This window comes from Rattus norvegicus, chromosome 9, assembly GCF_036323735.1.
Source record: "Rattus norvegicus strain BN/NHsdMcwi chromosome 9, GRCr8, whole genome shotgun sequence".
In the NCBI taxonomy this organism is placed as follows: Eukaryota; Metazoa; Chordata; class Mammalia; order Rodentia; family Muridae; genus Rattus; species Rattus norvegicus.
In genome coordinates, this window is record NC_086027.1 from 34,353,879 (window position 1) to 34,381,345 (window position 27,467).

Here is a 27,467-nt window from a genome sequence, read left to right on the forward strand (position 1 = left end):
AGCCCACATAATAAAGCATGCCACAGAGACAAATGCCAAGGTGGCTTCCTAAGAGTTACTTCATTCACAAGATCCCTGAGAACTCTGTGAATTTACACTGTAAGGTGACTTTTGATAATTTGCGTACTAGTGAGACAACTGGTCTCATTGCTTATGGTTTTGGCTTTTTGTGGTGCTAAGTAGGGAAAAGTGTAATAGCAGTTGGACCCAACCGAGAGCCACAATTGTTATTGGTGGAAATTATCTTTCAGATCGACAGGCAAATACTTGTGGACAAATATTTCTTCGAACTTTGTCTTTTAGAAACAAGTGTCAAGCAGTCCAGCTATGTAACTGCATCTATTTTCCAGGCTAGCACATGAAGGCTGTGTCTCTCTATCCCCAGAGTCAGCCACAGCGATGAGATTGATCATGTTGTGTCCCACAGATCCCCCAGGATATCTGGAGCCACTTTTCAGTTTATAGAATAACTAACAAACATGGGTTGGGTGTGCTGTCCAGAGAACCAGACTTGAAGGCTATCAATGTCACCTGATTTTCGATTTGCAAAACCCTAGGTAGTTGTCGTGAAAGTAAATTATCATTCATGGTTTCATAATATCTCAATGAAGCAAAGCAATCAGAAAGTTATTTTCATGCTTTTGAAAAGTAAGCAGTGTGTCTAGTGTACACATCAAGAGGACTTGAGAGTCAGTGCACTTGGAAGTCAAGAAAATACAGAGACTCACAGGCAAGTCCACAATATGGAGGAAGAGGAAAACAAGCATAGCTTATAGAGACTCTCTTTGCATCAGAGGACCTTTTCCTCTGAACTTCCTGTCCCCAGCTCACTCCATCATCCCAGCCTGCAACACCAGTAGGCAATCCCTGGGAACCTACCAGCCACACTAGCCAGGTATGCACAAAGGCTAGCTGCCGTTCCTCACCTCTAGCTGCTTTCCTCCAGGCCTCCCCCAGACTCATCCCCAGCTCTGTTGCAGATGACCTGACTCAATATCCTCTCCCCTCCCCCATCTCCAGGTGATCCCAGAGATCTTCCCCTCCAAACTTTCTGCTTCCAGTTCATTGCTTTTTTTCAGTTCCCAACTTCAGTAGGCATTTGCTGGGGACCAGCCACACAAGCCTATGAGAGAAACAGGTAGGGCAGCAAAATAGGTAGGCATGCTTCAGATAGTCACTTTTCTTGCTGTCCTCCAAGTCCAATCTTCCAGTCTCATCCACAGTTCTGTAGCAGACTACTTGTGGCCTCTAGTCATTCTGTGACCCCATTCCCAGGGAACTAAGCAGATAATGGCAAATTCCCTACTTTCCTCTCTCCTATTGGCCTCTTCAGGGGCCCCACCCAACCCATCCCCAATGCTAAGTGTCAGTTCCCAATACCTAGAAGCACATTTTACCAGTCACCTCTAGTAGCCACACCTACCAGGATTCCAGAAGAATATCCTACCAGGAATTCCATAGCCACCATATTCTAAGTACCAGAGAGGGCAACAGAAACCAAGAAACAAAACAGCCAGTCAATAATGGCAAGACATACATGAGTACCTAGAATTACAATCTTCCAAAACCTAGAAATGTAGATGTCAGTCTATGATGATAATTGATTGCAGCCAGGAAAACATATGTCTATGGCAGAGCCCTCCAAATGTACCACCATAGGCTCTGAGAATTAAAATAAAGTTGAAGCCCAAGACAAAGACCTGAAAAGAGCCTCTATAAAAGTGATAGAGATCCTTAAAGAGGAAATGGGTGAATCCTTTAAAGAAATTGATGAAAACACAAACAGTGGGAGGAAATGAGTAAAACGTTCAAGAGCTGGAAGTGGAAATAGAGTCAAAGGAACTGAGAGAAATCTGGAAATAAACTCACAGGTGCCTCAGAGTCAAGCCTCATCAACAAAATACAAGAGATGGAAAAGATAATTTCAGGCACTAATGACATGACAGAAGTGGATACATAAGTCAAAGAAAATGTTACATCTAAAATATTCCTAGTATGACATATCCAGGAAATCAGGGTCAATATGAAAAGACAAAAATCTAGGAATAATAGGAATAAAGGAAGGAGAAGAAACCCATACCAAAGACATGGAAAATATTTTTGATAAATTCATAGAAGACAAGTTTCCTGATCTCAAGAAGGATATGCCTATCAAGGTACAAGAAGCATATGAATACTAAATAAAGTAGACTAGGAAAGAAAGATTCCTCATCACATAATAATTTAACCGCTAAATGTATGGAACGAGAAAGAATAAAAGCTTCAAGGGAAAAAGACCAAATAGCACATAAAGGCAGACCTTTTAGAATAACACCTGACTTCTCAGGGGGGACTCTGGAAGCCAGAAGGGCCTGGACATATTTTCTACAGATTCTAAGAAGCATAGATACCAGCCCAGATTACTAAACCCAGCAAAACTTTCAATCATCATAGAAGGAGAAAATAAGACATCCTGTGATAAAACCAAATGTAAGCAATATTTATCTACCAATCCAGCCCTATAGAAGGTGCTAGAAAAAAGTCTCCAATCTTATATGATTAACCACAAAGATTAAGTAATTTCAGACCAGCAAATTAAAAGAGGGGAAATACACACTCATGCACACACGCACATGCACACACACACACACACACACACACACACACCACAACAACAGTAAAATTACAGGAATCAATAAACACTGCTCATTGGTATAACTCAACACTGGTGATCTCAATTCCCCCACTAAAGAGATGCAGACTAACAGTATGGATGCATAAACAGAATCCATCATTTTACCATACCCAAGTCAAAAACCCTAATGTGAAGGACAGACATTACTTCAGGTTAAAAAAAATGGGTGAAATATTCCAAGCCAAAGGACTTAAGAATCAAGATAGTATAGCCATTTTAATATCTTAACAAAATAGACTTCAACCAAAACCAATCAAAAGAGATGGAGAAAGCCAATACTTGGTTGCCAAAGGAGAAATCCTAAGAAGACACTGCAATTCTTAACATCTATGCACCAGACACAAGGGCACCCAAGTCCATAAAAGATACACACTGATATAGGGAGACTTCAGTACCCGATTCTCATCAACAGACATCATCCCGACAATAACTAAACCAGAGAGATGCTGGAGTTCACTGGTCTCATAAATCACATAGAACTAACATTTACTGAGCATTTCACCCAGGCACAAAAGAATATCTTCTTTTCAGCACCTTAAGGGACTTTCTCCAAAACCGACCATATACTCAGACGCAGTGTAAGTCTCAACAGGTGTAAGAAAGTTGAAATAACCCTTTGCATCCTATCTTGTTGGGGACAGCACGACAGGGACTGCCAGCAGTAGGCAGGGATGGAGATATCTCAGCAGCCCAGGGCACCTCCTTGTAAAAAAGGGTGGCATCTGCGACCCTGAAAAGCAGGAGACACATCCCTCCAAGGGACCCACCGTCTGAAATAAAAGGCTGTCTCTGTAGCCTGCAGCAGCTCTTTGTAAAAAACAGTCATTCCCATTTCTCCTAACCTTAGCCCTGGAAATGGCTGTATAGATTTCATTTGTGCGTGACTGTTTTTCATTTGGCCTTGGTGTGCATAATTTTTCTATTATATCTGACTTTCCTACTTCTTTCTCCTTCTGCTCTGGTGAATTATGTGAAACTAGATGTTCCTTGATGTAATGATTCTTAAACAATTGGAAATTGAGGCATAGGGGCACAGCACAGCACAGCCCTAATGGCCCAGGTGCATACAGTGTGATGTCATCTTGGAAACAATGTAATAACTGCACAATGGTAGTTCCAGATTAATGCTTGACTTGAAAAGAAACTTTGAAGAAATTATTAGAAAAATGAATTGAGCCAACATTAGGATCCCAAGAAAGGAAAAAGTTATTGAAGTTAGGAAATAAGTTTTGTATAATATTTGAGAGTGGTTCCTGGATAAGGAAGTGTAGAATACATAAAATTATATACTAGTAAAGCTAAGTCAAAATACTGAGACTCTTACGAGAGTCATTGTATGCAATGTAAAGGAACAGAACGCTAACGAACAGAACTACTGAGTTAAGGGTTAACTTGATTCTTTCTGGTCCCTGCCTGGCAGCTTTGCCCATGTCATTCATCATTAGAGCTTCACAGGAAAATGCAAGTAGTTGACCTCGGAGCTTTGAGCTCTGAAGTAGAATAGGTCAAAAGTTAAAGTTTAAATAATGATAAGTTTGCAATTGTTATTATTTTGGCTACAGGTCTGGGAATAGGGGAAGCTTAAAACTTTGGGGAACTATTTTAATTCTTAATTCTTTGTGGGATGTGGTTATTCTTTTGAATTTAATTTGGCAATGATTATACAATGTCTTCTTTTTTTTTCCTACCAGCTTTGGGGTATCAATAAAAGACTGGGGCAAGAGAAAGGCTAGAGAGTGAGTGAGAGAGCGAGTGAGGGAACGAGTGAGAGAGCATGTGTGAGCATGTAAAGAGCAAGTGGAGAGCGAGTGGAGAGAAAGTAAGGTGTATATGAAATTGTGTGTGTGTGTGTGTGTGTGTGTGTGAGAGAGAGAGAGAGAGAGAGAGAGACAGACAGACAGACAGACAGAGAGAGAGAAAGAGACAGAGACAGAGAGAGAGAGTGCAAGCATGAGAAGAACATGTGAAGAGTGAGTGGAGAGAATCTGAGGTGTGTGTGAAGATTGCGTGAGTGAAAGCAGAATGCATGTGGTGTGTGTGAGATATGTGTGAGGTGTGTATGAAGGGTGTGTGTGTGAGAGTGAAAGTGTAATGAACAGAGGTGTATATGAGTGTGGAGTTCAAGAAAAGAAAACACAAAGGAGAAAAGCAGAGTGTTCAAGAGAATGCAGAGTGTGTGCAGCCTCAAGCTGCAGGCAAGTGAGAGAGAGAGAGAGAGAGAGAGAGAGAGAGAGAGAGAGAGAGAGAGAGAGAGAGAGTAACTTTAAGCCTTGAAAAATTGCCTGTCAGTTTGTACCTAAAAAACAGTCTGTGTATATTTATTATGCGCCTTCCAGATATCCCTACTTTCAGTTGAGACCTCTGATCCTGTGTCGAGGCTGGACCCTGACACTATCTGACCACTGTGGATCAAATCTGGATATCACCATCCACAACGGAAACAACAGAAGATTACAAACTTATGGAAACTGAAACAAACTCATTGTTGACTGAAAAAAAATGGGCCAAGATATTACTTAAAAAAAGTAGTGATTCTCTAGAATCCAATGAATATGAATACACACATACTCAAGCTTGCGGGACACAATGAAGACAGTTCTAAAAGGCAAATTCATAGCACTAGTGTATATGTAGAGAAATTGGAGCCATTTTGTACTTGTAACTTAACAGCACACCTAGAAGCTCTAGAATGAATGGGAGAAATTACACCTCAAAGGAATAGATTATAAGAAAAAATAAGCAAACTCAGGACTGAAATCAATAAAATAGAAACAACACCAACAAACTAATAAAAAAGTCAATGAAACAGAGATGAGTCTTTGAGATTATTAATAAGATTGACAAACACTTATCCAAATTAACTAAATTAACTGTAAAGAAGAGAAAGAATATCCAAATTAACAAAATTAGAGATAAATGGGGGAATATAAGAACAGCTAACGAGGAAACCCCTAGAACATAAGGACATACTTTAAAGACTTATACTTCATCAGATTGGAAAAACCTAAAAGAAAGAAATAATCTTCTCCATATATATTATTTACCAAAGTTAAATCAAGATCAGATAAGCAATTTAAACAAAATTATAAACCCACATGAAATAGAAGCCATCATTAAAATTTCCTCAACCAATAAAATCTCAGAGCCAGATGGTTTAAAGCATAGAATTCTACCAGACTTTCAAAGAAGAGTCAATGCTAACATTCTTCAAACCATTCCACAAAATAGAAACAGAAGGATCATTGCCCAATTCATTTTACAAACCCACAGTTACCCTGATAACTAAACCACATAATGATGTAACAAAGAAAGAGATTTATACACCAATTTTCCTTATGAATAGAGATGTAAACATTATCAGTACAATACTTACAAACAGAATCCAAGAACACATCAAAAAGATCATCCCTCATGATCACGTAAGCCTCATCCCAGAGATGCAGGGATGGTTCAACAGTGTAAATTGAAAAATATGGATAAATATCTACTGTACAAACAAACCAAGAAACAAAAACACACTTGATCATCTCATTAAAAGCAGAGAATGCATGTGATACAATCTAACTTCTCTTCATGATAAAAATCCAATCCTCTTAATGATTAAAGTCCTGGTGAGATTAGAGATCCAAGGGACACAACTCAACATCAGAAAGGCAGTTTCCAGCAAACACATAGCCCATTCGAATTAAATGAAGAGAAACTCAAAGCAATTTCACTAAAATTAGCACAAGATAAGGTTGACAACTCTCTCTATTCCTATCCAATATAGTACTTGAAGTCTTAGATCAATGAGACTACTGAAGGAGATTAAGAGGATACAAATTGGAAACGTAGGAGCCAATGTAACTTCTCTGCAGATGACACGACAATATAAATAAGTGACTAAAAATTCCACCAGGGAATTCCTACCCCTGATAAACACTCAGCAAAGTAGCTAGATTCAAAATTAACTCACGAAAATCAGTAAGTTCTCCTAGATACAACTGAAAAATGGACTAAGAAAGAAATCAGGGAACAATACCTTTGACAATAGCCTTAAATGACATAAAGTATCTTGGGGTAACTCTAACCAAATAGTGAATGCTTTTATGATAAAAATTTCAATCATTGAAGAATGAAATTGAAGAAGATATTCGATGCTGGAAAGATTTCTTATAGTTATGGATTAATACAGTAAAAATGGACATCTTACCAAAAGCAATCTGCAGATTCAATGCAATTCCCATCAATATTACACAGTTCTTTACATAAATTGACAATTTTCAGTTACATATGGAAACCCAAAAAAAGGAAAAAGAACCCCAAGATAGCTAAAACAGTCCTGAATAGTAGAATGTCTGATGTTACCATCCCTGACCTTGGATAGTACTACAGAACTATTGTAATAAAAACATAATGGTATTGGCATAAAAACAGATATGTTGATCAATGGAATTGAATGGAAGATCCAGACATAAATTCACACCTGATTTTTGATAAAGAGGACAGAAGTACACACTGAAAAATTGTGTATTTTCAGTGTGATGAAACACACTGAAACAACAAATGATGTTTATCACATTGGATGGCAGCTTATAGAAAAATCCAAATAGATCTATATTTATCTCCCTGCATAAAACTCAACATCACATGTATCAAAGAGCACATCAGAAAACCAAATATGCTGAGCTTGACCAATTTGAACTCATTGGCACTGGAAAAGACTTTCTGAAACTGAAAAGCTTGTGCTCAGCAAAGGAAACCATCATTTGATGAGGTGGTAATATACTGAATGGGAAAAATTTTACTAAAGACATATCTCAAAAAGGCCCAATATCCAAAACATATAAAGAATTAAAAAAAACCTGCATATCAAGAAAAAAATAACCCAATTAAAAATGGAGTACAAATCTTGACAGAATTCTCAAAAGAGATAAACTCAAATTGCTGAGAAACACTTAGAGAAATGTTCAGCCTCTAGTCATCAGAGAAATGCAAATCTTATTATCTTACACCAATCAGTATGACCAAGATCAACAAAACACATGACAGCTCATGATGGGAAGGATGTAGGGTAAGAGGAATACTCATCCATTGCAGGTATAAGTACAAATCTCTTCAGCCTATAGGAATACCAATGTTGCAGTTCCTCAGGAAGATAGGAAGGCTTCAACCTATCACAAGAACACTTGCTCAACCATGGTCAGTGCTTCTCTATTCATAATAGCCAGAAATCGGGACAACCTAGTTGTCTATCAACAGATGAGTGAATAAAGAAAGTGTGGTATCCTTACACAGTGGAATATTACTCAGCTGTTAAAAATGAAATTGTGAAATGTTCAGGTAAATGGATAGAACTAGAAAAAAAAATCATGCTCAGGGAGGAAACCCAGATAAATATGATACCTATTTGATTATATGTAGATACTTGCTGTTGAATAAATGATAACAAAGCTATAACCCATAGAACTACTGAAGGTATGTCTAGAGTAAAAGACTGGGGTGGCAGATAAATATAATTAGGAAAGGGAAATTAAAATAGAGAGTTATGGATGGATGGGGGTCTAGAACAGGAGGAGCAAGAAGGCAGGCAGAAGAGTGGAATGAGGAACAGAATACAGAAACAGACCTAAGACTCATTTCAAGGGTGGTATGGAAACCTAAAACAGTAGAATTTTCCTAAAATATATACACATATAAAGACAATCTTGATAAAATCACCAGAAACTGGGAAAGAGAGCCCCAACTTCCCATCTCAAAAATGTAACAGCAAGTATTGGAATTGGGTTACATATAATTTAGTTATTGGCAAGGGGTTGGGGATTCCATGGGAATCCCAAACGACCCAGGATGTTCCCTATATATTGCTCTCTACAAACTGATAGAAAGTCCCCATTGCTCAAGATACTGCCTACATTACTCACTGAACATGGAGAAGTCCAGCTGGTGCCTACATAGAGCCTTCCCCTCTAGATGCTAGCATCTTTTGTTATAGGAAGGTATTCTGCATGCCACCAATGGAGAATCATGAACAACAAGCCATTTGCAAATCTTTTGTTCTACGTGGTGTCAAGATATGGTAGTACAATGGTAGCACAAAGCTTGTGGGAGTAACCAACCAATGTCTCATTTAATTTAAGGACTTAGTTACTCCTTATAGACTTATGAGATGGAACCAATACCTGTCACCGAAAACCTGAGACTAAATAGCCAGTGACCTAGGTTAAAAACAAATATTACAGTTGCAAAAGAAACAAATGAACAAGGAAAATATAGCGATAAAATGATTCCTAATGAAATTCTGCTATACTCATATACTCGGCTCTGGTTCTGTATCTTTAGAGAAGCTTCCTCCTGCAGCAGATGGAGCAAATACAGAGACCTTCAACCAGACATTAGGCAGAGAATGAGCGATCTTGGAAAAATCAGCCTTAAACAGAATGTCTCCATTAAATATCTCCCCAAAGGGCTCAGGGAACAAGGAGAAGAAATTAGTGTTACTGTGTATATTTTATGGCTTCTAGTTTAGTGTTTTTATGGGATCCGGAGTATGTGAATGAATAGGTTTCTTCATCTTTATATATTTCTTGTACCTTTTCTTGGGTTCTTTTCCTTGTTTGCTTATTTCCTATTCTGATGTATTAGTTTATATTAAAATATTATATTTTATCAATTATATTACAGGCCTGTTTTCTAGTGAGAGAAAGAAAAGGGGTGGATTCAGATGGGAGTGGAGGTGCGGAGGGGCTGGGAGGGGCCAAGGGAGGGAGTCCATAATCCGGATTATAATTAAAAACAATTTATTTTCAGTATAAGAAAACAAACAAATACAAGACTCTTCTTTGCAAGGAACCAAAAAAATATGTCTTTGCATGATCTCTACACATTCAAACAATAAACTGGAAAGGAGACAGAGAATGGATATTTAATTGAATACTGGTTCACATGGTAGTGGTTCTAGTCAGTTTACATGCATGATTCTAATTTAACTTTAACAACTCTCAAAAATAGAATTTTTTTTACTTATATATAAAGATACTTCCTAAATATAACCCTATGAAATGGTGAAGATTAGCTTGTACTGGCTGGTTTTGTGTGTCAGCTTGACAAAAGCTGAAGTTACCACAGAGAAAGGAGCCTCAGTTGTGGAAATGCCTCCATAAGACCCAGCTGTGAGGCATTTTCTCAATTAGTGCTCAAGGCGGGAGGGCCCAGCCCATTGTGGGTGTTGCTGTCCCTGGGCTGGTGGTCTTGGGTTCTATAAGGGAGCAAGCTGAGCAAGCCAGGGGAAGCAAGCCAGTAAGAAACATGCCTCCATGGCCTCTGCATCAGCTCCTGCTTCCTGACCTGCATGAGTTCCAGTCCCGACTTCCTTTGGTGATGAACAGCAATGTGGAAGTGTAAGCTGAATAAACCCTTTCCTCCCCAACTTGCTTCTTGGTCATGATGTTTGTGCAGGAATAGAAACCCTGACTAAGGCATAGCTCATAACTCAAATATGTCTGAACATGTTTCTATTAAGTTCAACGTCTACTTTCAAAGAAACCTTTGGAATCTAAGGTATTTGAATATGCTCCATTTTAACACGCTGAGGAAGGTTCAGGTCAGTATTACTGGACTTAATGAGAGAAGTCTTGACGTTCTTGATGCATGAAAGTGCTAAGCCTTCTAGAATGTGTTATATTTGGAAGGGCACTGTAAAATTGGAGGATATTCTACAACAAAAGGAATGAAAAATGAACACCATGTCACAAAGAGGAAGAAGGATAGCAAAGTATCAGAGGAAAAGCACTCAAGGGTTAGAGTTGTTTAGAAATTGAATGTTTCCCCAGTACAATTAGCAGTGGTCCTGGAGAGGACAGAACAACCCTTCCCTGGGTCTTGTTTAAAAAAGAAACTCAATACAAAGGCCTGGTTATTGCTACAACTCTGTGTGCTCATACATTTCCTTTGTCCTGTGAGTGGCTACCCTAGCTCCGTTTACATTTCTATGGTAAAACAAAGTAATTTGTTACTGGTTAGAATCAATCATTAAAGGAAGCCAGTGCAGGAGATGAAGGCAAAAACTGAAGCAGAGACCATGGAGGAATACTCTTACTGGCTTGCTTCCTCAGGCTTGTTCAGTTCCTTTTTGTACACAGACAACTCTTCTAAATCCTACTGCTTAGGGATGGTACTGCCCACGGTGGCCTTGGCTTTTCCATATCAATTAGCAATTAAGAAGATTCCCCAAAAGACATGCCCCACAGATCAATCTGATGGAGGCGGTTGCTCAAGTGAGGGCTCTCCAAGGTCACTGTAGTTTGTATCAAGTTGACAAAATCTAATAAGCACAGCGGTGTAGTCCTCTATTGGAATTTTCAAATAGAGGTCTGGACAAAAGGAGGCCACGAAGACTGCAACAGTATTGGATTGGTTACCTGAATATTCTTGATCCTGATATGCTCTTAATGACTTGATATGCTAAGGTCGGTTGGTATGCATGGGGGGCCGGGACTTCCCTTTCTCTGAGGGGCAATGGGAGGAGTGGTTTTTGAAGGCAGGACTGGGAAGGGACAGGGAGGACTGTAATCAGGATGTAAAGTGAAATAATAAACTAATGGAAAATAAGAAAGCATAAAATGATTCCTAATAAAGCACCCCACTAGTTCTCTCCTGGCCAAAGCAGACAGAATGAATTTCTAAATCTTACACAGAGTCAGGCATGCCACTGATGTTCGTGGATTAATGTATTCAGTCAAGAAGAAAGTTCAATACAAAACATACAGAGAATATCACACAGGCTTTTAAGATGGGGTTCAATCACTTACGGGGTTTTGTTCTATTGGTTGGATGTTGGGGTCCCCAGAAGCACTGACTTGGCCTCAGCTTCCTGCTTGGAATCCTGTTATCAGTACATTTTATTAAATGCCATGTGAGATAAACCGCAGTTTTAGTCCCAGTTTCTTTTGGTGAGATTAGAGGCAAGCAGTTGATTGTGTAGCACACGCAGGAAAACTGGCCAGAAACCAAGATGGCATAGAAAAACGGAATGACTTTATAGAGAACAGTGGGTCTTTTTCCACGTGTCATTTGCATTTCTGCATGTCTTGTGAGATGGGTGTTAACTGTCCTTTTGCCTTGTTCTGCATTTCCCCCCATGGCGCTGAGGTTTGGTTGACCTCAAACTCTACTCCTCCTGCTGCAGCTTCACAAGTGTTGGGAATGCAAGCATTCGCCATCACACTGGGACGGACTCTCTTTTAAAGACTATTCCCAAAAGGTGCTTATTATTTGGGGTATCAGAGATTAACCCTCTCTCTGGACGAAGAGAAACCTTCTTTGCAGCTGGTTATAAAATACTTGGGTTCCATAATTTTGGGGTTGTTTAGCCTTGACAGGTCCATAACAGGTGGAACACCTTTGGGTGCACAGTGCCTTGAGATGAGGCGGCCAGGAAACCACCAAGTTCACGGTGCTTAATCTAAGTAAGAGTGCTCAAGCATGCACATGCCTGTCGCTCAGTCAGGAGTACCACAGCTGCTTCAAGGCTTCCCAACACGATCAGTAACAGGCTGTTAGCCTTCAATGGAAGAGTATGCCATCATACCTTCCACAGTTTTGGACACTGGTGATTCTTTATGCTGGGTCTATAGCCGTTCCTTCCTTATACATAGAGTGGTGAGGAGATATTTTAAAGAAAATATATTACTAAAGGAGAGATATTAGAGTATGTAGTTAAAGAGTGCTTGAACTGTTTTGTTGTTGTTTGATTGATTTTTTGGGGGGGTGTGGTATTGAGAATTGAACCTTGTGGTCCTGGGAATTGGACCTTATACATTTTAGGCACGTGCCTAGTACTAAGTTAGCCCTAGCCTTGGTGGCTAAGGATATGAAATTTTTTATAGACAATGGTAAAGGAGACTATAAGAAAAATTTATAGTTACAAATGATATTGATAATCTTTGGTTTAACACCTACATTTTAATAAGTGACATACCAGGGATAGAAATGAATTAAAGAAAGTGCATATTTCATGAGAGTGTCTGTTGTTGACCATATGCACAATGTTTCTTTAGCCTTTTCCTCAAAAGATGACGATATAAAAAATGATCACATTTTGTAGATAATGGAACTAATGCATGGATGATGAAGCCAGCCAGCTTCAAACACATGTCAGCATATTGACTAAATTACATTGTTGTGTTAGGAAAGGGGTGACATAGGTAATCAGCATCGATGATTCAAATCCTCGTGACAGTGTGAACACTGATAAGGTCCCATTTTATCAAACAATATGAGGCTCAACTACACATGTTTTTTAAAGCATGTTTCTGTTTTAAAAATTAATTTATTTATTTTACATATATGAGTACACTGTTGCTGTCTTCAGACACACCAGAAGAGGGTATTAGATCTCATTACAGGTGGTTGTGAACCACCATGTGGTTGCTGGGAACTGAACTCAAGACCTTTGGAAGAGCAGTCAGTGCTCTTAACCACTGGGCCATCTGTCCAGCCCTGAACTACAAATATTTTAAAAGCGCTTAAATAGAATGAGATGAAATTAGATCAATTTTGATGTAGCTTCATGGCTTGAATTATATTCCTTAGTGTACATACATTCTTAAAAGATCTGTTATATTTCTCTAATGCACATGAGGTGTATTCTCCTTCATTTTCCAAGAGAGTTGAGCATTTCTTGAACATAAAATGGAATAAGCTCATCGTAAAAGTTCCACATTACTAATTTATTTCCTTTTTAGTAAAGTTTAATTGTTGAGGTTTAAAATGTGCAATTTAGATGTTTGATGAGAACAGTTCAAAATGAGTGAGAAGGAAGCCAAGCTTAAGCTGATGGGCAGAGTGGGCTCTTCTCACATCAGCTCATTCGTCTACTACAGGAGGAAGTACGGAGACAAAGTGTGGAGCAGACACTGAAGGAAAGGCCATCCAGAGACTGCCCCACCTGGGGATCCATCCATATATGGACATCAAACTCAGACACTATTGTGGATGCCAAGACATGCATGCTGACAGGAGCTTGATATAGCTGTCTCCTGAGAGGCTCTGCCAGAGTTTGACAAATACAGAGGCAGAGGCTCACAGCCAACCTGAGCATGGGGTCCCCAATGGAGAAGCTAGAGAAAGGACTGAAGGAGCTGAAAGGGTTTACAACCCCTTAAGAACAACAATACCAACCAACTAGGCCCCCCAAAGCTCCCAAGGACTAAACCACCAACCAAAGAGTACACATGGAGGGACCCATGGCTCCAGCCGCATATGTATCAGAGGATGGCCTAGTTGGGCATCAATGTGAAGAGAAGTCCTTGGTCTGGGAAGGCTCGATGCCCCAGTGTTGGGGAATGCCAGGGCAGGGAGCTGGGATTGAGTGGGGGAGTTGGGGAGCACCCTCATAGAAGAGGGGAAGTGGGAGGGGGAGGGAATAGGGGGTTTCTGGAGGGGAAACCAGGAAAAGGAATAACATTTGAAATGTAAATAAATAAAATATCCAATAAAAATTGTTTTTGCTTAAAAAAAAAGGAAAGAAAAAGGAAAAAGCGTATGACTAACCCAGTTCAATATATCAAGAATTCAAAACAATCTTAGGTCAAATCACTCCATATATATATATATATATGGAGCCTATAGCTCCTTTAGAGTTTTAATAAGAAAACATTATTAAGTAGAAGAGTTGTGACTGTAATGTAAATGACTTCTTATATTACAAAGCAAAAAAATATATAAATGACAATTTCCTTGGAAATAACTAAATGTCTGTGTGCAGTGCCAACTAACTATAGTTAATCAAATGTTTGTAGACTATTTGCATGCCAGCTGTAAGTGAGACCAACCTTAACTAAGTGGTGGATTAAACCAGTCCAAGGCAAAGTGAGTAATGTTTAATTCAGTATTCCCCATGCTCCCCACAGTGTCTGCAGGTGCTACGCATTCAAGTGAGAGGAAGGTGGGAAGATGGTACATCATATCGTGTTTTGTGAAGGATTGTCTTTGTACACACTGAGAAAGAGTTATTTCAAGTCTGCCCCAGTGCAGTGTGGGTATATTGTGGGCTCCCACGCATCAGGGCCATCTGTTAACTGAGTGTCATTTGATTTGTAGATGACCAGCTGAAGCTTTCCCTCCATCACCTACAGCATTTAGGGTAGATTTCTTAGAGTGACAGCATGCTCTCCCTCACTCCGTGCCTCCCTTTCATGTAAGCAGGGTTTATCTGGGCCCCAAAGAGCTGGTCCTTAAGTATCATTTAGTGAGCATGGATAAAGCCCCTTTGCTGCTGACTGACTTAACCTTTGGCCGCTGTGTAAACATTTGGTGCCATGAGGATGAGTATTTAATAACGTCCCAATGAGACGGGGCCAGAGGAACACAGTCATATTGCTGGGAACTAAAATAAGAATATATCTATACACTAAATAGCAGTCTTGTGCCTTCTGCACCTGTCTTTCTTCTGACATGACATATGAAGGCCAGAAGGATGGGAGCAGAGTAGGAGAGGTCCAGTCAACTCTCTTATTTCAGCCGTAGCTCCTATCTTGTTTCTGGAGCCACTGTTGGGGTAGGTATTTCAGCAAATTCTTAGTTTCAAAACTATGATGACCATTTTTAAAAAAGGGAATCTGATTACTTTTCTTCCCTTGTACTGTAATCTCAGATAAATCACACCACAATCAAGGAAATCTTAATGCATATAACAATAAATGTTCTTCTTAAATGGACCTGATGCTACTTTCTTTGTATATTATAATATCAACAGAAGAGACATTTTAAATGCAATGGTTATTTGTTCTTTAAAACATCTTGACATTAAGGATGTAGTTTGCTACTTATTTGGATATGATATATTAGAAACAAGCTAATTCTGAAAAGGGTTGTCTCAATAGTCTATGTTGTAACCCATAAAATAAGCTATTATTTATTAGGGTATTCAAAACTCTGTCCCCTAAATGATGTCTATTTTGCCTCAGTATTTGGCAATGATATTAGACATATCCTCATTCCTGTTATAGGGGTGACCAGACAAGTTGAGAAAAACTGTGATTTATTCCCAGTACTTAAACTCATTGTTTAAAGATGTTTGTATCCACATGGAGCTATTCTTTGTGGTTAGTAACTGTCCAAGAGAATTTCAGCCAGAATCGTGGTGCTATTGAAATTTGGGTTAATAAAAGCAAAAGCACCAAATTGAGAGCAGTTTGATAGATGAAGTACTATGTCTCCCTTCTAAGATGTCAACAATGTGCTAAGAAATGGACGAAAGGATACAGTTAGGATTTACTATAAACTCCAGGAAAAGTTTCTATAAACTGTAAGTCAAAGACTTAGCCAGTGTATACTCTAGTAATTACTAGACATATCACATGGATTAGAATTCAACCATCTCCCAGCCTTCCCTTCACTGGAAACCTGAGAACATTAAGCAGAATCAATGTGCAGCGGCAGAGCAATACATTAGAGCTGCTCATTATTCTTCTTTGAAAAAGCTCAACAGTGAGCAACTCAGAAAGTGACTTAAGAAGAAGCAGAAGGCCTCAGTAAACAAATGACCGTTGAGAGATAAAAATGGAGTCAGTGATGGAAAAGCACACGACTTTATCAGTTCACCCAAAGTATTGGTATAGAAACTCTCTTAGAGTAGAGGAATCAAGTAAGCTAAGTCACTGAAGCTAATACAGCATTACAAAGTTAAGAAAGAAATTATTCACTAAACACCAGTTATTTCTTGAGGGCAAACAATGTGCCAAGCACTGTTAGATGTGCTGGGAATTCAAAGAAAATGACTTTGTGTTTTAAGTGGGTCAGTGTAATCGCTGCACTCAGTGTCTTACCATGCCTAACTCCTAGTATGCTCATAGTCAACGAGCAGGACAATCAAAGACTTTGCCTTCCTGTGGTTAATGTTAAGATGGAGAAGAGAAGTGAAAACGAAGTAGTAAACAGAAGTCCCAGGTACGTGAAAATGTTAGAAGAGATGTGCAGTTAGAAAGCAGGGACCATCTGATGGGCATTAGACACTCTAATGTGCCCTTATAACAGAAGGGTAGACCGTGTGCTCGTGGAGAGGGTGATGAGTGTGGAGAGGGTATCATCAGGGAAGGATGTTAGGTACGTACGCATTAGGAAGAGCAAAGAGGAAATGTGCAGCTCCTATGGTGGGAGTGCACCTGGAGGTGAGGGAATAGGGAGGGAGAGGGGGGAGGGAGGGAAAGAGGAAGGGGAGGAAGAGGGAGAGGGAGACATTCTGACGTCAGAAGTAATAACAGACAGCTTAAGAAGCTCAGTAAGAATTTAATTCTGTAAAACATTGTAGGCCATTGTATTGCATTTGGATGTCAGTTTAGAATCAAAGCAGAAGAAGACATTAGCCACTTTGAGCAGACTAGTAACTGGGATGTTCTGGTTCCTGTGTTCAGAAAGGGCTCAGGGATAAAGGCAGAGTGGTGATGGTTTTTCTAATCTGTGTAAAGCGGTGGGTTCAATCCCTAGTAGAAAAGAAATCTCAGGCTGGACACAAGGAGTGGAGAGATGACAGGTTGTTAGTCACTGAAATAACCAAAGACTCATGGTACTAACTGTAAGTGATTGGGGGTGGAAGAAACAGAAGTAGTCAGATCCAGGGAGGTGTCAAAGGTAAGGCTGATAGGAGAGGTAAGATTATATGCTCATGTTTACAAAGGCAACATAGCTAAAACACTTATATGCAATTCAGTGTTACATTAAAAATGCATCATAAGTTTCCAGAATGATCCATAAGTTCCTATTGGACCAACAACGTATACTTATCAACTATGGACTAAATATAAAGACATAACAAGGGAGGATGGAGTGCAGGCAAAAGGTCACATGGGTCAGGAAAGATGATAGGAAGGTATTTTTTCCCTAGTTTCAACTTCGTCACAGTTATCTTTGTCTTTTCTTGGGGACTGTGTGAATTCAACTTTGCATTTGGGGATTCTGAAAGAATCAATCATGCATTTTCCCTTGAGAAACTTGTGGAAGGTGGGCTTTCTGTTTTAATCCCACTGACCATTAGTACAATAGGAGTTAGAAATGGAAAGTCACTGAATGCAGCTGTTACACTGACCCACTTTGAAAAGGTGTTTTAAATATTACTCTATTGGACGGTTCTATAATCTGAAAATTTTATCATTTTCTCCTGTTTGAAATAATATCAAAGCATTCTATTATAGTTTTATATAATATGTAAATTGTATTGCTAAACATCAAGTATGATTTATGCATGTGTGTGTACAAATGTGTGTGCATGTATCCATTCGTGTGTGTGTGTATGCCAGCAACTACCTGAAGACACTGGACATGCAATAAAAATCATGGAAATGTAACAACATTTGGCAGATACTGGACTGGAGTCAAAATTTAGAAACAGGATCATTTTATTGTTTTTAAGAGGTTTAGGCTGTGCTTGAGGTCTTAACTGAATAAGGAAAAGCCTGCAGGAAAAGCTGAATTGAAAAATCCAAGTTTAGAGTTTAAACGAGTGCTTTTCAAACTTCCTAATTCAGCAGCCCTTTAATATACTTCCTCACGTTGTGGTGACTCCCAACCATAAAATTATTTTTTGTTACTTCGTAACCATAATTTTGCTACTGTTATGAGTTATAAGGCAAATATCTAATATTTGACCTTGGTGAAAGGGTGTGTGTGTGTGTGTGTGTGTGTGTGTGTGTGTGTGTGTGTGTGTGTGTGTCTTTCATTCAGGAACCCAGAACACTGGGGAGAAAAGTGAGGAATGCATAGCTGCTGCCTGATCCATTAGGAAAGAGATTCATTGGGAACTACAACAATCTACAACATCAAACCAAACAGAAAACAAGAAACAGAAAGATCACATTTAATATAAAACTTATGAGCTTCCATGCTTGAAGAAGAAAGAAGAGAAAAATTTTCATTATATGGTTAGCTATAAGTAAATATATGAGACCATACAAACAAATTTCATACCTTACAAAGGTTGTAAATACTTGCCAGCATAAAAAAGGAACATTATGAGAGAATAGTATATTTTTCTGTCTCTTGGAAAAGCTGCTGTCTCAATATAATATTTGAAGTGGCCTGCTCTTTCTCTTGTTGATTTGTAATGTTTTCCATATATATCCTAAAACCCCACAAGCATTTGAATGTGTTTCAGGGCTATGAAAGTTCTTAAACAAAAACATTTAACATTTTAAATATTGTTAAGATGTAGTTGCCTTTATAATTCTCATAAATTGTCAAAGAAGCCAATAATTCTTATGGCTACTTTGGAGGGAATTAGACAGTTTATTGCTACATTGGACAAAAGACATTCTTTATCTTGCAATGGTTTTACTTACACATATATAACTGAGAAAACCCTCCTGTTCATGAAAAATAAGCACAAATTGATACATTGTACATTGTTAGCAAAGGAAAATATCAGGAACAGGAAAATTCTCCTATCTTTATTGGTGGGGAAGCTTTTACCTATTGGAAGAAGATAAATCAGTTGAAAAGAATAAATAAGAGAGGAGAATACCCTGTGCCCGCAGTCCAGACCCAAGAGGGAATCACATAGTGTCAACTGTGCCTGCAGGGTACAAGGACCTACACGAGCAGTCAGGGGCAGGACCCTTTGATTCCTGCCCGTGCCTAGAGCTGGAAGACAGTCCCCAGGAGCACTGCTACAGCTGAGAGCAGAGCGCTTGTTCTCAGGAAAGGCTGAAAGAAAATAGGAAAGCAGTTCTACAGGAGTAGACACAGAGGCCTACAGCAGGGCCAAGTCACTCCCAGAAACAGCAGGACAAGCAAACACCAGAGACAACCCAATGGCTAGAGGCAAGCACAGGAACCTAATTAACAGAAACCAAGACTACTTGGCATCATGAGAGCCAAGTACTCCCACCAAAGAAAATACTGGATATTCAAACACATCAGAAAAGCAAGATTTAGATTTGAAATCGCATTTTTTGATAGTGATGGAGGACTTTAAGAAAGACATAAAGAACTCCCTTAGAGAAATGCAGGAATGCACAAGTAAACAAGTAGAAGCCCTTAGAGAGGAAACACAAAAATCACTGAAAGAATTACAGGAAAACACAACCAAACAGGTGAAGGAATTGAAAATGGAAATAGAAACAATAAAGAAAGCATAAAGGTAGACAATCCTGGATATAGAAAACCAAAGGAAGAGACAAAGAGCTGTAGACACAAGCATAACCAACAGAATACAAGAGATATAAGAGAGAATCTCAGGGGCAGAAGAAACCATAGAAAACATTGACACAACTGTCAAAGATAATGTAAAATGCAAAAAGCTCCTAGCCCAAAACATACAGAAAACCCAGGACACAATGAGAAGATTAAACCTAAGGATAATAGGTATAGAAGAAAGTGAAGACTCCCAACTTAAGGGGCCAGTAAATATATTCGACAAAATTATAGAAGAAAACTTCCCTAACCTAAAGAAAGAGATGACCATAAACATACGAGAAGCCTACAAAACTCCAAATAGATTGGACCAGAAGAGAAATTCCTCTCGTCACATAATAGTTAAAACACCAAATGCACAGAACAAAGAAAGAATATTAAAAGCAGTAAGGGGAAAAGGTCAAGTGACATATAAAGGCAGACCTATAAGAATTACACCAGACTTCTCACCAGAGACTATGAAAGCCAGAAGATCATGGACAGATATCACACAGACCCTAAGAGAACACAAATGCCAGCCCAGGTTACTGTATCCAGCAAAACTCTCAATTAACATAGATGGAGAAACCAAGATATTCCATGACAAAGATATTTATGCAATATCTTTCTACAAATCCAGCCATACAAAGGATAATAGATGGAAAACTCCAACACAAGGAGAGAAGCTACACTTACAGAAAGCAAGCATATAATTTCCTTGCAATGAAACCAAAGAAGAGACAAACATGATTCTACCTCTAACAACGAAAATAACAGGAAGCAACAATTACTATTCCTTAATATCTCTCAACATCAACAGACTCAATTCCCCAATAAAAAGACAGAGACTAACAGACTGGATATGTAAAGAGGACCCAGCATTTTGCTGCATGCAGGAAACACACCTCAGAGACAAAGACAGACACTACCTCAGAGTAAATGACTGGAAAACAATTTTCCAAGCAAATGGCCCAAAGGAACAAGCTGAGGTTGTCATTCTAATTAAGAAAGCAAGGATGTATGTATGGGAGAGTTTGGAGGGAGGAAAAGGAAGGGGCAAATGATGTCATCATATTATAATCACTTTTTTTCTAACATGGAAGAAGAGGGACTCTAGACCTAGCAGATTTTTGATGGCTGCAGAGGGAGGAAGAGCCACTTTTCTTTGAGCTTAGTGTATGTAGGAAAGATTCTTGGACAAGATTTTGTAGACTGTGTTTCATGCCCATATTCACAGGGTTTGTTCTTAAGGTTATTCCTTAATGTGTTATTATTAGAATAATCTGAAAAAGCTTTAAAGAAGGCAACTGGGAAGATTGGGAGTTTATTCACACGATGTCAAAAGTATCATTCAGATTTTTCAAGAATGGTTAAGGCTAAGGATAGAAGAGGCAGAGGTGTAACTGCCACCCATTTCTACATCATCAGTCCCCAAAGTATTCCCTTCTTTCTACCTCCCTCCCATGCATCCTTTATTTCTTCCTTCTTCTCTCTTTCCCTTTCATTCTTGCTATCTCTTCTTTTCCTTCCAACTCCTTTCCTGTTCATTTAGTTTTGTTTTTTATTTCCCACCCTCATGTGGTCCTTTTGGAGTTCAGTCTATGTGACCCATGAAGATGAATCTACAGAAGGATCTAAATGTTATTAAAGGGATTCTGCTCTGGAATCTGAACACGAACTATTTTCATCAGTCAAAAGGGCATTTAGTACAGACTGCATTTAAAGTGCAGGGCTGCTGTGGTCAATCTTCTTGCTAGCCCTCTTCTCTCTATTTTTTTCTAAGGCTTCCTGGTCAAGGGGGAAGAGCCCATGGTTGTGAGGTGACAGAGGAGGGCAAGAACTGCCATGACTGAGATTCTCTTGTGAGCCTACTTCAGGGTTCTGCACTTCATGACATTTCACCAACTTTCCTTCTCTCTACTCCTTGCAAATTGGCTTCAATTATTCCTTTATCCACTTCCTTCACTGGGCCCGATCATAAATGAGAACTTAGAAAGTTCAAATAATTAACAAAAACAATACTTAATGAAAATAGGTGGTTTTGAAAGAAAGCAAAGATGTGTATTTGGAAGGATTTGGAGGGAGGAAAGTAAGGGGGCAAATAATTTAATTATATTATAATCTTATTTGTTTTTTAGCATGAAGGAAGAGGGACTCTAGACCTAGCTGATGGTTGATTGCTGCTGAGAGAGGAAAAGCCACTTTTCTTAGGGCTCGGTGTATTTAGTGAAGATACCTATTGCATTGGTATCCAATATTGGGTTACTTACAGTGTGGTTTTACTTTAGTTTTAAAAATGTAAACCAGTGGCCAAAGCACAGTAATTCTCAGGGATATAGAGAAATAATCACAATAAACTCAGTCACCCACAAACATGCTTCATGCGAAGACATTATCATTAATTACTGTTTCTCTGCATTCACTGGTAAACAAAGCTTTATATTCAATTAAGATAAATAAACACTGTGACTTAGATGAGGAAAAGTGTCTAGCCTGCTCACTCTTTACTCAGTTTGGCTGTGTAAACTTAGCCTTTAGGACTCTATGTCTTGAAGTTGTCAATGCTGTGAGCTTGCTGTAGAAAAAGACACATGGAGGTTGGACTTGCTGGCGGATCGCAAGTATGTTTAGATGAAATTCATCCTTCTCAATAAAGTCATCAGGAATGACATATTAGGTATTACCAGAGAGTTTAGCCTCACCTACAAGTCCTGCAAGTTATTCTGTTGATTGTTTTGATACAAATATGGACTAGTGGGTGACTCCTCAATGTTTGTCCAAGAATTTCAAGAGGAAGCTGTAGAGAAAAATCATTAGCTGGGCCTTCAAGCTAGTGAGTCTCAAACTATGTAGAAGTTGCCTCAGAAAAATGTGATCTGACTGCTTCTTGGTTTATCCCAAGATTCTGTTGTCAATTTCAATCACTACAGCCTAAATGCTATATATTTTTTTAAAGTACCTGTGTTAACTTGAATATGAAGTAAAGATGGGAACCCACTGACCTATGAAATGAGGCAGTGAGCTAGAAATAGTATTAAGCTATATTTGATCCATGGGCCAGGAGTACTGTCAATTTCCAAGTGGCTACCTCTGAGAATGTTTAATTTCTATTCTCAACCCTACACCTACAGAATAAAATTATGCACGTCAATAAGATTCCCTGGGTGGCTCCTACACACTTTAGGTTTTGAGAAGCATTAAGGCATCTAGCCCAGCAGGCATACTTAAGTGTCCTGGGTTAAGGTTGTAATGGAAAGACATCCTTAACCCTAATCCCCTCTACTTAACTAAGCAGACTTCTATTTTGATTTTTACCAGTACGCCTCTCCAAAGATAGACATATTTCTTTATTGCTGGTCATTAAGTTGGACTTCAAATGAAAACCAGAGCATGGCAGCATTCTAAACAAATTTAGGGCAGGAAGAAAGCTTATTTCACTAGTTTCTGTAAACAATGGTTTTCCACATAGTACTTGTGGGACTGAAAAAATGTGCTGGTCCCACATTCGACCTATTAAATTAGAATGCTGGTATTTGCTAATGCCTGCCAATGGATTTTAGTGGAAGATAGTTTTGAGAACCCCTATGGGTGAGCACTCTGATTTATCATTGTCTTGTTGAATACATTATAGAACAGTTAGTCATTTTGGCTTCCTGGAAGACCGATATGAGTTACTTAAATTAATAAAATATTAACATGCATTATAAGGCCAATGAAAGATTTAGTGCACACCCCTATTTTTAGATGACAGTTGATTGTGTACACAAGGAGACAAACTGGTGGCAAGTATATCAAAAGCAATACTTCCGTGTTATAATAATCTCGTTTTCTAAAATAAAACGCAGTGCATTTTTATTAGAATCTGAATTTGTTGTATCTTTAGACACCACAGAGCAAAATATCTTAGCTTTGTCTATGTAATGCATCCTGGATGACTGGCATAGAGACAATTTGGGGGGGAGGCATTCCTTTGAAGAAAGGAACCAGTTGCTATGGACCATTCACTGTGTACATAGAGTCCAATACAATTTCTTGGCTGCGGGTCCTAACCTTCATTTCTAGTGAAATAATAAACAAAGGCCACATATTGGCCTTCACACAGGAGCTGAAACTGACTAAGTGAAGTAGCTAGACACGTGACCGAGCTAAAGGCTAGACACGTAACCGAGCTGAAGTAACAGTCACATGCCTTGCATAAGATGAGCAAGCCAAAATCTAAGTCACACCAAATGAAATTCCAATTCCAAAATACATAAAACAAAAGCCACAAAGAATTTCTTTCAAAATTATTTCATTCAATTTTGAAAATGAAAACCTTCAAGATTTTTGTTCTTCTAAAGGAAGGCCCCTTGTTTTGCTTCCTGGGTTTCCTATGTACCATGAAATATTTGTCTCCTTTAAATTACATTTGGAAAGTGATGTGAACAAGACAATACTTTCCTTCCTTTTGGGGTGTTCAAGTTCTAGGAAAAATACCCATATATAAAATCTCAGCCCTTCCAATTCCTATGTTCTATGACCAGGATTGCCCCATCCCAAGAACTGGGAGACATCTTTAACCTCACTTCTACCATCATTTGGGTCTTTGAATATTAATGACTTCATGCTTCATTTCCAGCATTGATAATAGCAACATGAAGGATGACAGACCACAGGCTACACTTGTTCTTAATTGTTTTTTCTTTTCCATTAAGCTTAGAATTCTCCTAAGTTAAATGAGAATCTTTAATGCTTTAATTATAATAGTAAATCATACGTAAATGGGAATACTCCATGAATTTATGATTAGAAACTTAAGAAATGATGAAACGTTTACTTGGCAACTCTCCTATCACGTGTACATTATTAACTTTTCTCACAAATCTCCTGCCATTTTATCATTTGCAAATCTTACGAGTAAATCATGGGAAAATAGTCTCTGGTAGGTTTGCAAGCAAAGTAACAATCAGTGTGAAAGTGTCTCTCTTGGCTGAGTGTGGTGGTATGAGCCTCTAATCCCAGTACTTGGGAGGCAGAGTTCAGTGGGTCTCTATGAGTTCAAAGCCAGCCTGGTCAACATACAGAATTCTGAGTTCTGGATGTGTGGGTGAGGGAGATGAGAAAGAGGTACAGAGAGAGGAGAGAGGAGAGGAGGAAAAGGAGCTTTTCCTTATTGGATGGTTGTATCTAGTGTCACTTTTACAATTTTTTAGGCCAAGTAGAAATGTCTACTGCCATTAACTCATAATATATATCTTATTTAAAAAACAATGCCTAATCAACCACAGGGGCATGATTATGAAGCATGATCAGGATGTAGAAATTTGCTTGAGGTAGACACTGATTACAGACTTCTATAAAAAAATAGATTTCATCTTAAAAAGGAGAAGTTTTGCTAGGAATAGTCAAAGCTCACTTTCAATTCCTATAATCCTTGTGTGGCTTAAATGGTTATCTCAGTCATGACGTAGTATGAATAGCAAACAGAACATTTCCATTCTGATTTTTTTTCTTTACAGTTACTTACAGTTAAGGCTGGTGGCCCTGGAGGTCCCATATCACCCTAAAACAGATGAAAGAAAAGTCGCAATCAACAGATGCAAGTTTCTATGCATTATTTAAGAGGTTATGGAGAGAAGCAATATATAAAGATACATCATTTTTTACATTTTCATCTGTTCTTTGAGAACTTCATGATATAGCTTGATCATATTCTTCCCCCATTCCCCAATTCCCCCCAAACCCTTCCCAATCTCCCTACCAGCAAATTCATAATTCAAAAGGACATAAAAATAGAATTTTTCTTGATAACATTTTCTGCACAATGAGAGCTGCATCATGTCCCCTTTAGGGCTTGTGATATAAAAATCGCCTTGCGTGCCCTCGTGCTTCCTGCAGTAGCAAAACGTGTTTCGAAAAAAAACTAAAATAATCTAATTTTTTTTATTCTTTTGACTATGAATCCAAAATTAGAAAAAAATTTTCTTTCCAAATATGGTCACTTGCCAACAGAGCAGCTGGGAAGCGTCACGGTGGCAGATAATTTTCCTGACAAAGTTTGTATGAGGATCAGCAGAAATAGTAAGTGGATCCCCCCCACCTCCTCTCCACTACATGCCTTCCAGCTGCAAGGAGCTGTTTCACAGCCTCTCCTAGGCTCTGCTGAATGGGCATCACTTGTGCCTCCAGCTTTCAGAAAGCTCCCTCTGTCTGTGTGTTTTCCAGCATTAGAACTGCTTTGCTGGCCTGTGTGAATACAGGTTGTCAGGTATGTGTATCTTGACTATTAAAAAAAGTCCTTCAGAATGCTGGGCGCGGCAGTGTGGTATACACTTTAAATGCCAGCACCCAGAAGGTAGAGGCAATAGGATCTCTGTGACTTTAAGGCCAGCCTCACTGACACTGCAAGTTCCAGAGCAGCCAGGGTTACACAGTAAGACCCTGTCTTTTAAAAAAAAAGTCTTTGAAAAAGTATCCAAAGTTCATGATGTGTCACCCTTTTGTCTCACGAGCTCCAGTCACTTAACAAGAACTCCATAGCCATCAGGACCGAGTGCCTTTGCTGTGCTTTTGTCACCTCGATCATTATGGAGTCCATGTGTCTGTGGTGTGTGCCATGGGGTTGTCATGCTAAGTATATCTAGGATTTTCTCTTTTTCTCATTAAACTTGGTTATCTGAAAAGTTTTAAAACATAGCTTTGTACAGTCATTCTTTCTGGGACAAGTGCATTAAAATAACAGTTGTACGGAACTTAAATCAGTTGCTAAGGAGTGCTTTGTGAGGTCCTCTCTAGAGCAGTGATAAATATTTAAGACAGACAAGGAATTCTGTATGTGCTCTGCATGAAGAATAAAATGTAGACATGTATGACTCCCATGCAATCAGGATTGCCTAATTAACCTCACTCAAATCAACACTTGAATTTAATATTCGTTAGCTCTCACTTAGAGGCCACTTCCCAAATGCCGTTATGAAGTGATGCAGGGAGGGGGGGAAACACAAGAAATGGGTCATTGGATCTAAAGCGGAGGCACAAATTGAGCTTCCTCTCCTCCAACACCACCTGCCTGATCATTAAGGTGACAGCTTGGTGTTGTTGGCTGAGTTTCCTGACACAGGACACCTTTGCTAATGTGCTTATGGAACACTCATGCTGTCAGGCAAAGGTGAGAAACGGGAGGTTTCACTCCTGTGTTAATGTCAACCAGTGACTGCACACACAGTCTCACACTGAAGCAACCGAAAGGCTTTCCTCACTCAGAAGCGTTTCACACCACAGCCTTCCGCCATAGTCAGGATGGTGTTTGTGGAACCAGATAGGATCTACAAGAAGTCACTCAATTGTGTGTGTGTGTGTGTGTGTGTGTGTGTGTGTGTGTGTGTGTGCGTGTGCTTTGGTGTAGATACGGTACCTTTTCTCCTTTTGGGCCAGGTGGACCTTGAGGACCCAAGTCACCTTTCAAACCCTGAAAAGAACATAACAAAAATAATTTTCTACGGAAGAGTCACCAAAAGCTTCAATTACTGACAGGTTATTAATAACAAAACGATTCATGCTTTCCTGAACTCCCAAATACCATTCTTTCCTTTCTAGTGCGGAAACAGGCAACTGGCACCACTGTGATAAGCACCATCTGCACTGTGGTGGCTTCAGATACATTAAACCA

At 39.1% G+C, this 27,467-nt stretch overlaps 1 protein-coding gene across 2 annotated transcripts in view; it reads right to left on the bottom strand.

The window, feature by feature from the left end:
• Col19a1 (collagen type XIX alpha 1 chain) overlaps positions 1–27,467 on the bottom strand; it is a 348,231-nt gene that overhangs the window by 183,631 nt on the left and 137,133 nt on the right. For both annotated transcript variants that reach the window (XM_039084518.2, NM_001421322.1), the window contains exons 13-14: positions 27,213–27,266; positions 25,326–25,361 (exon numbers count right to left, since the gene is read on the bottom strand). In XM_039084518.2, coding sequence (XP_038940446.1) covers positions 25,326–25,361; positions 27,213–27,266 — 90 coding nt within the window. The remainder of the gene's footprint in view (positions 1–25,325; positions 25,362–27,212; positions 27,267–27,467) is intronic.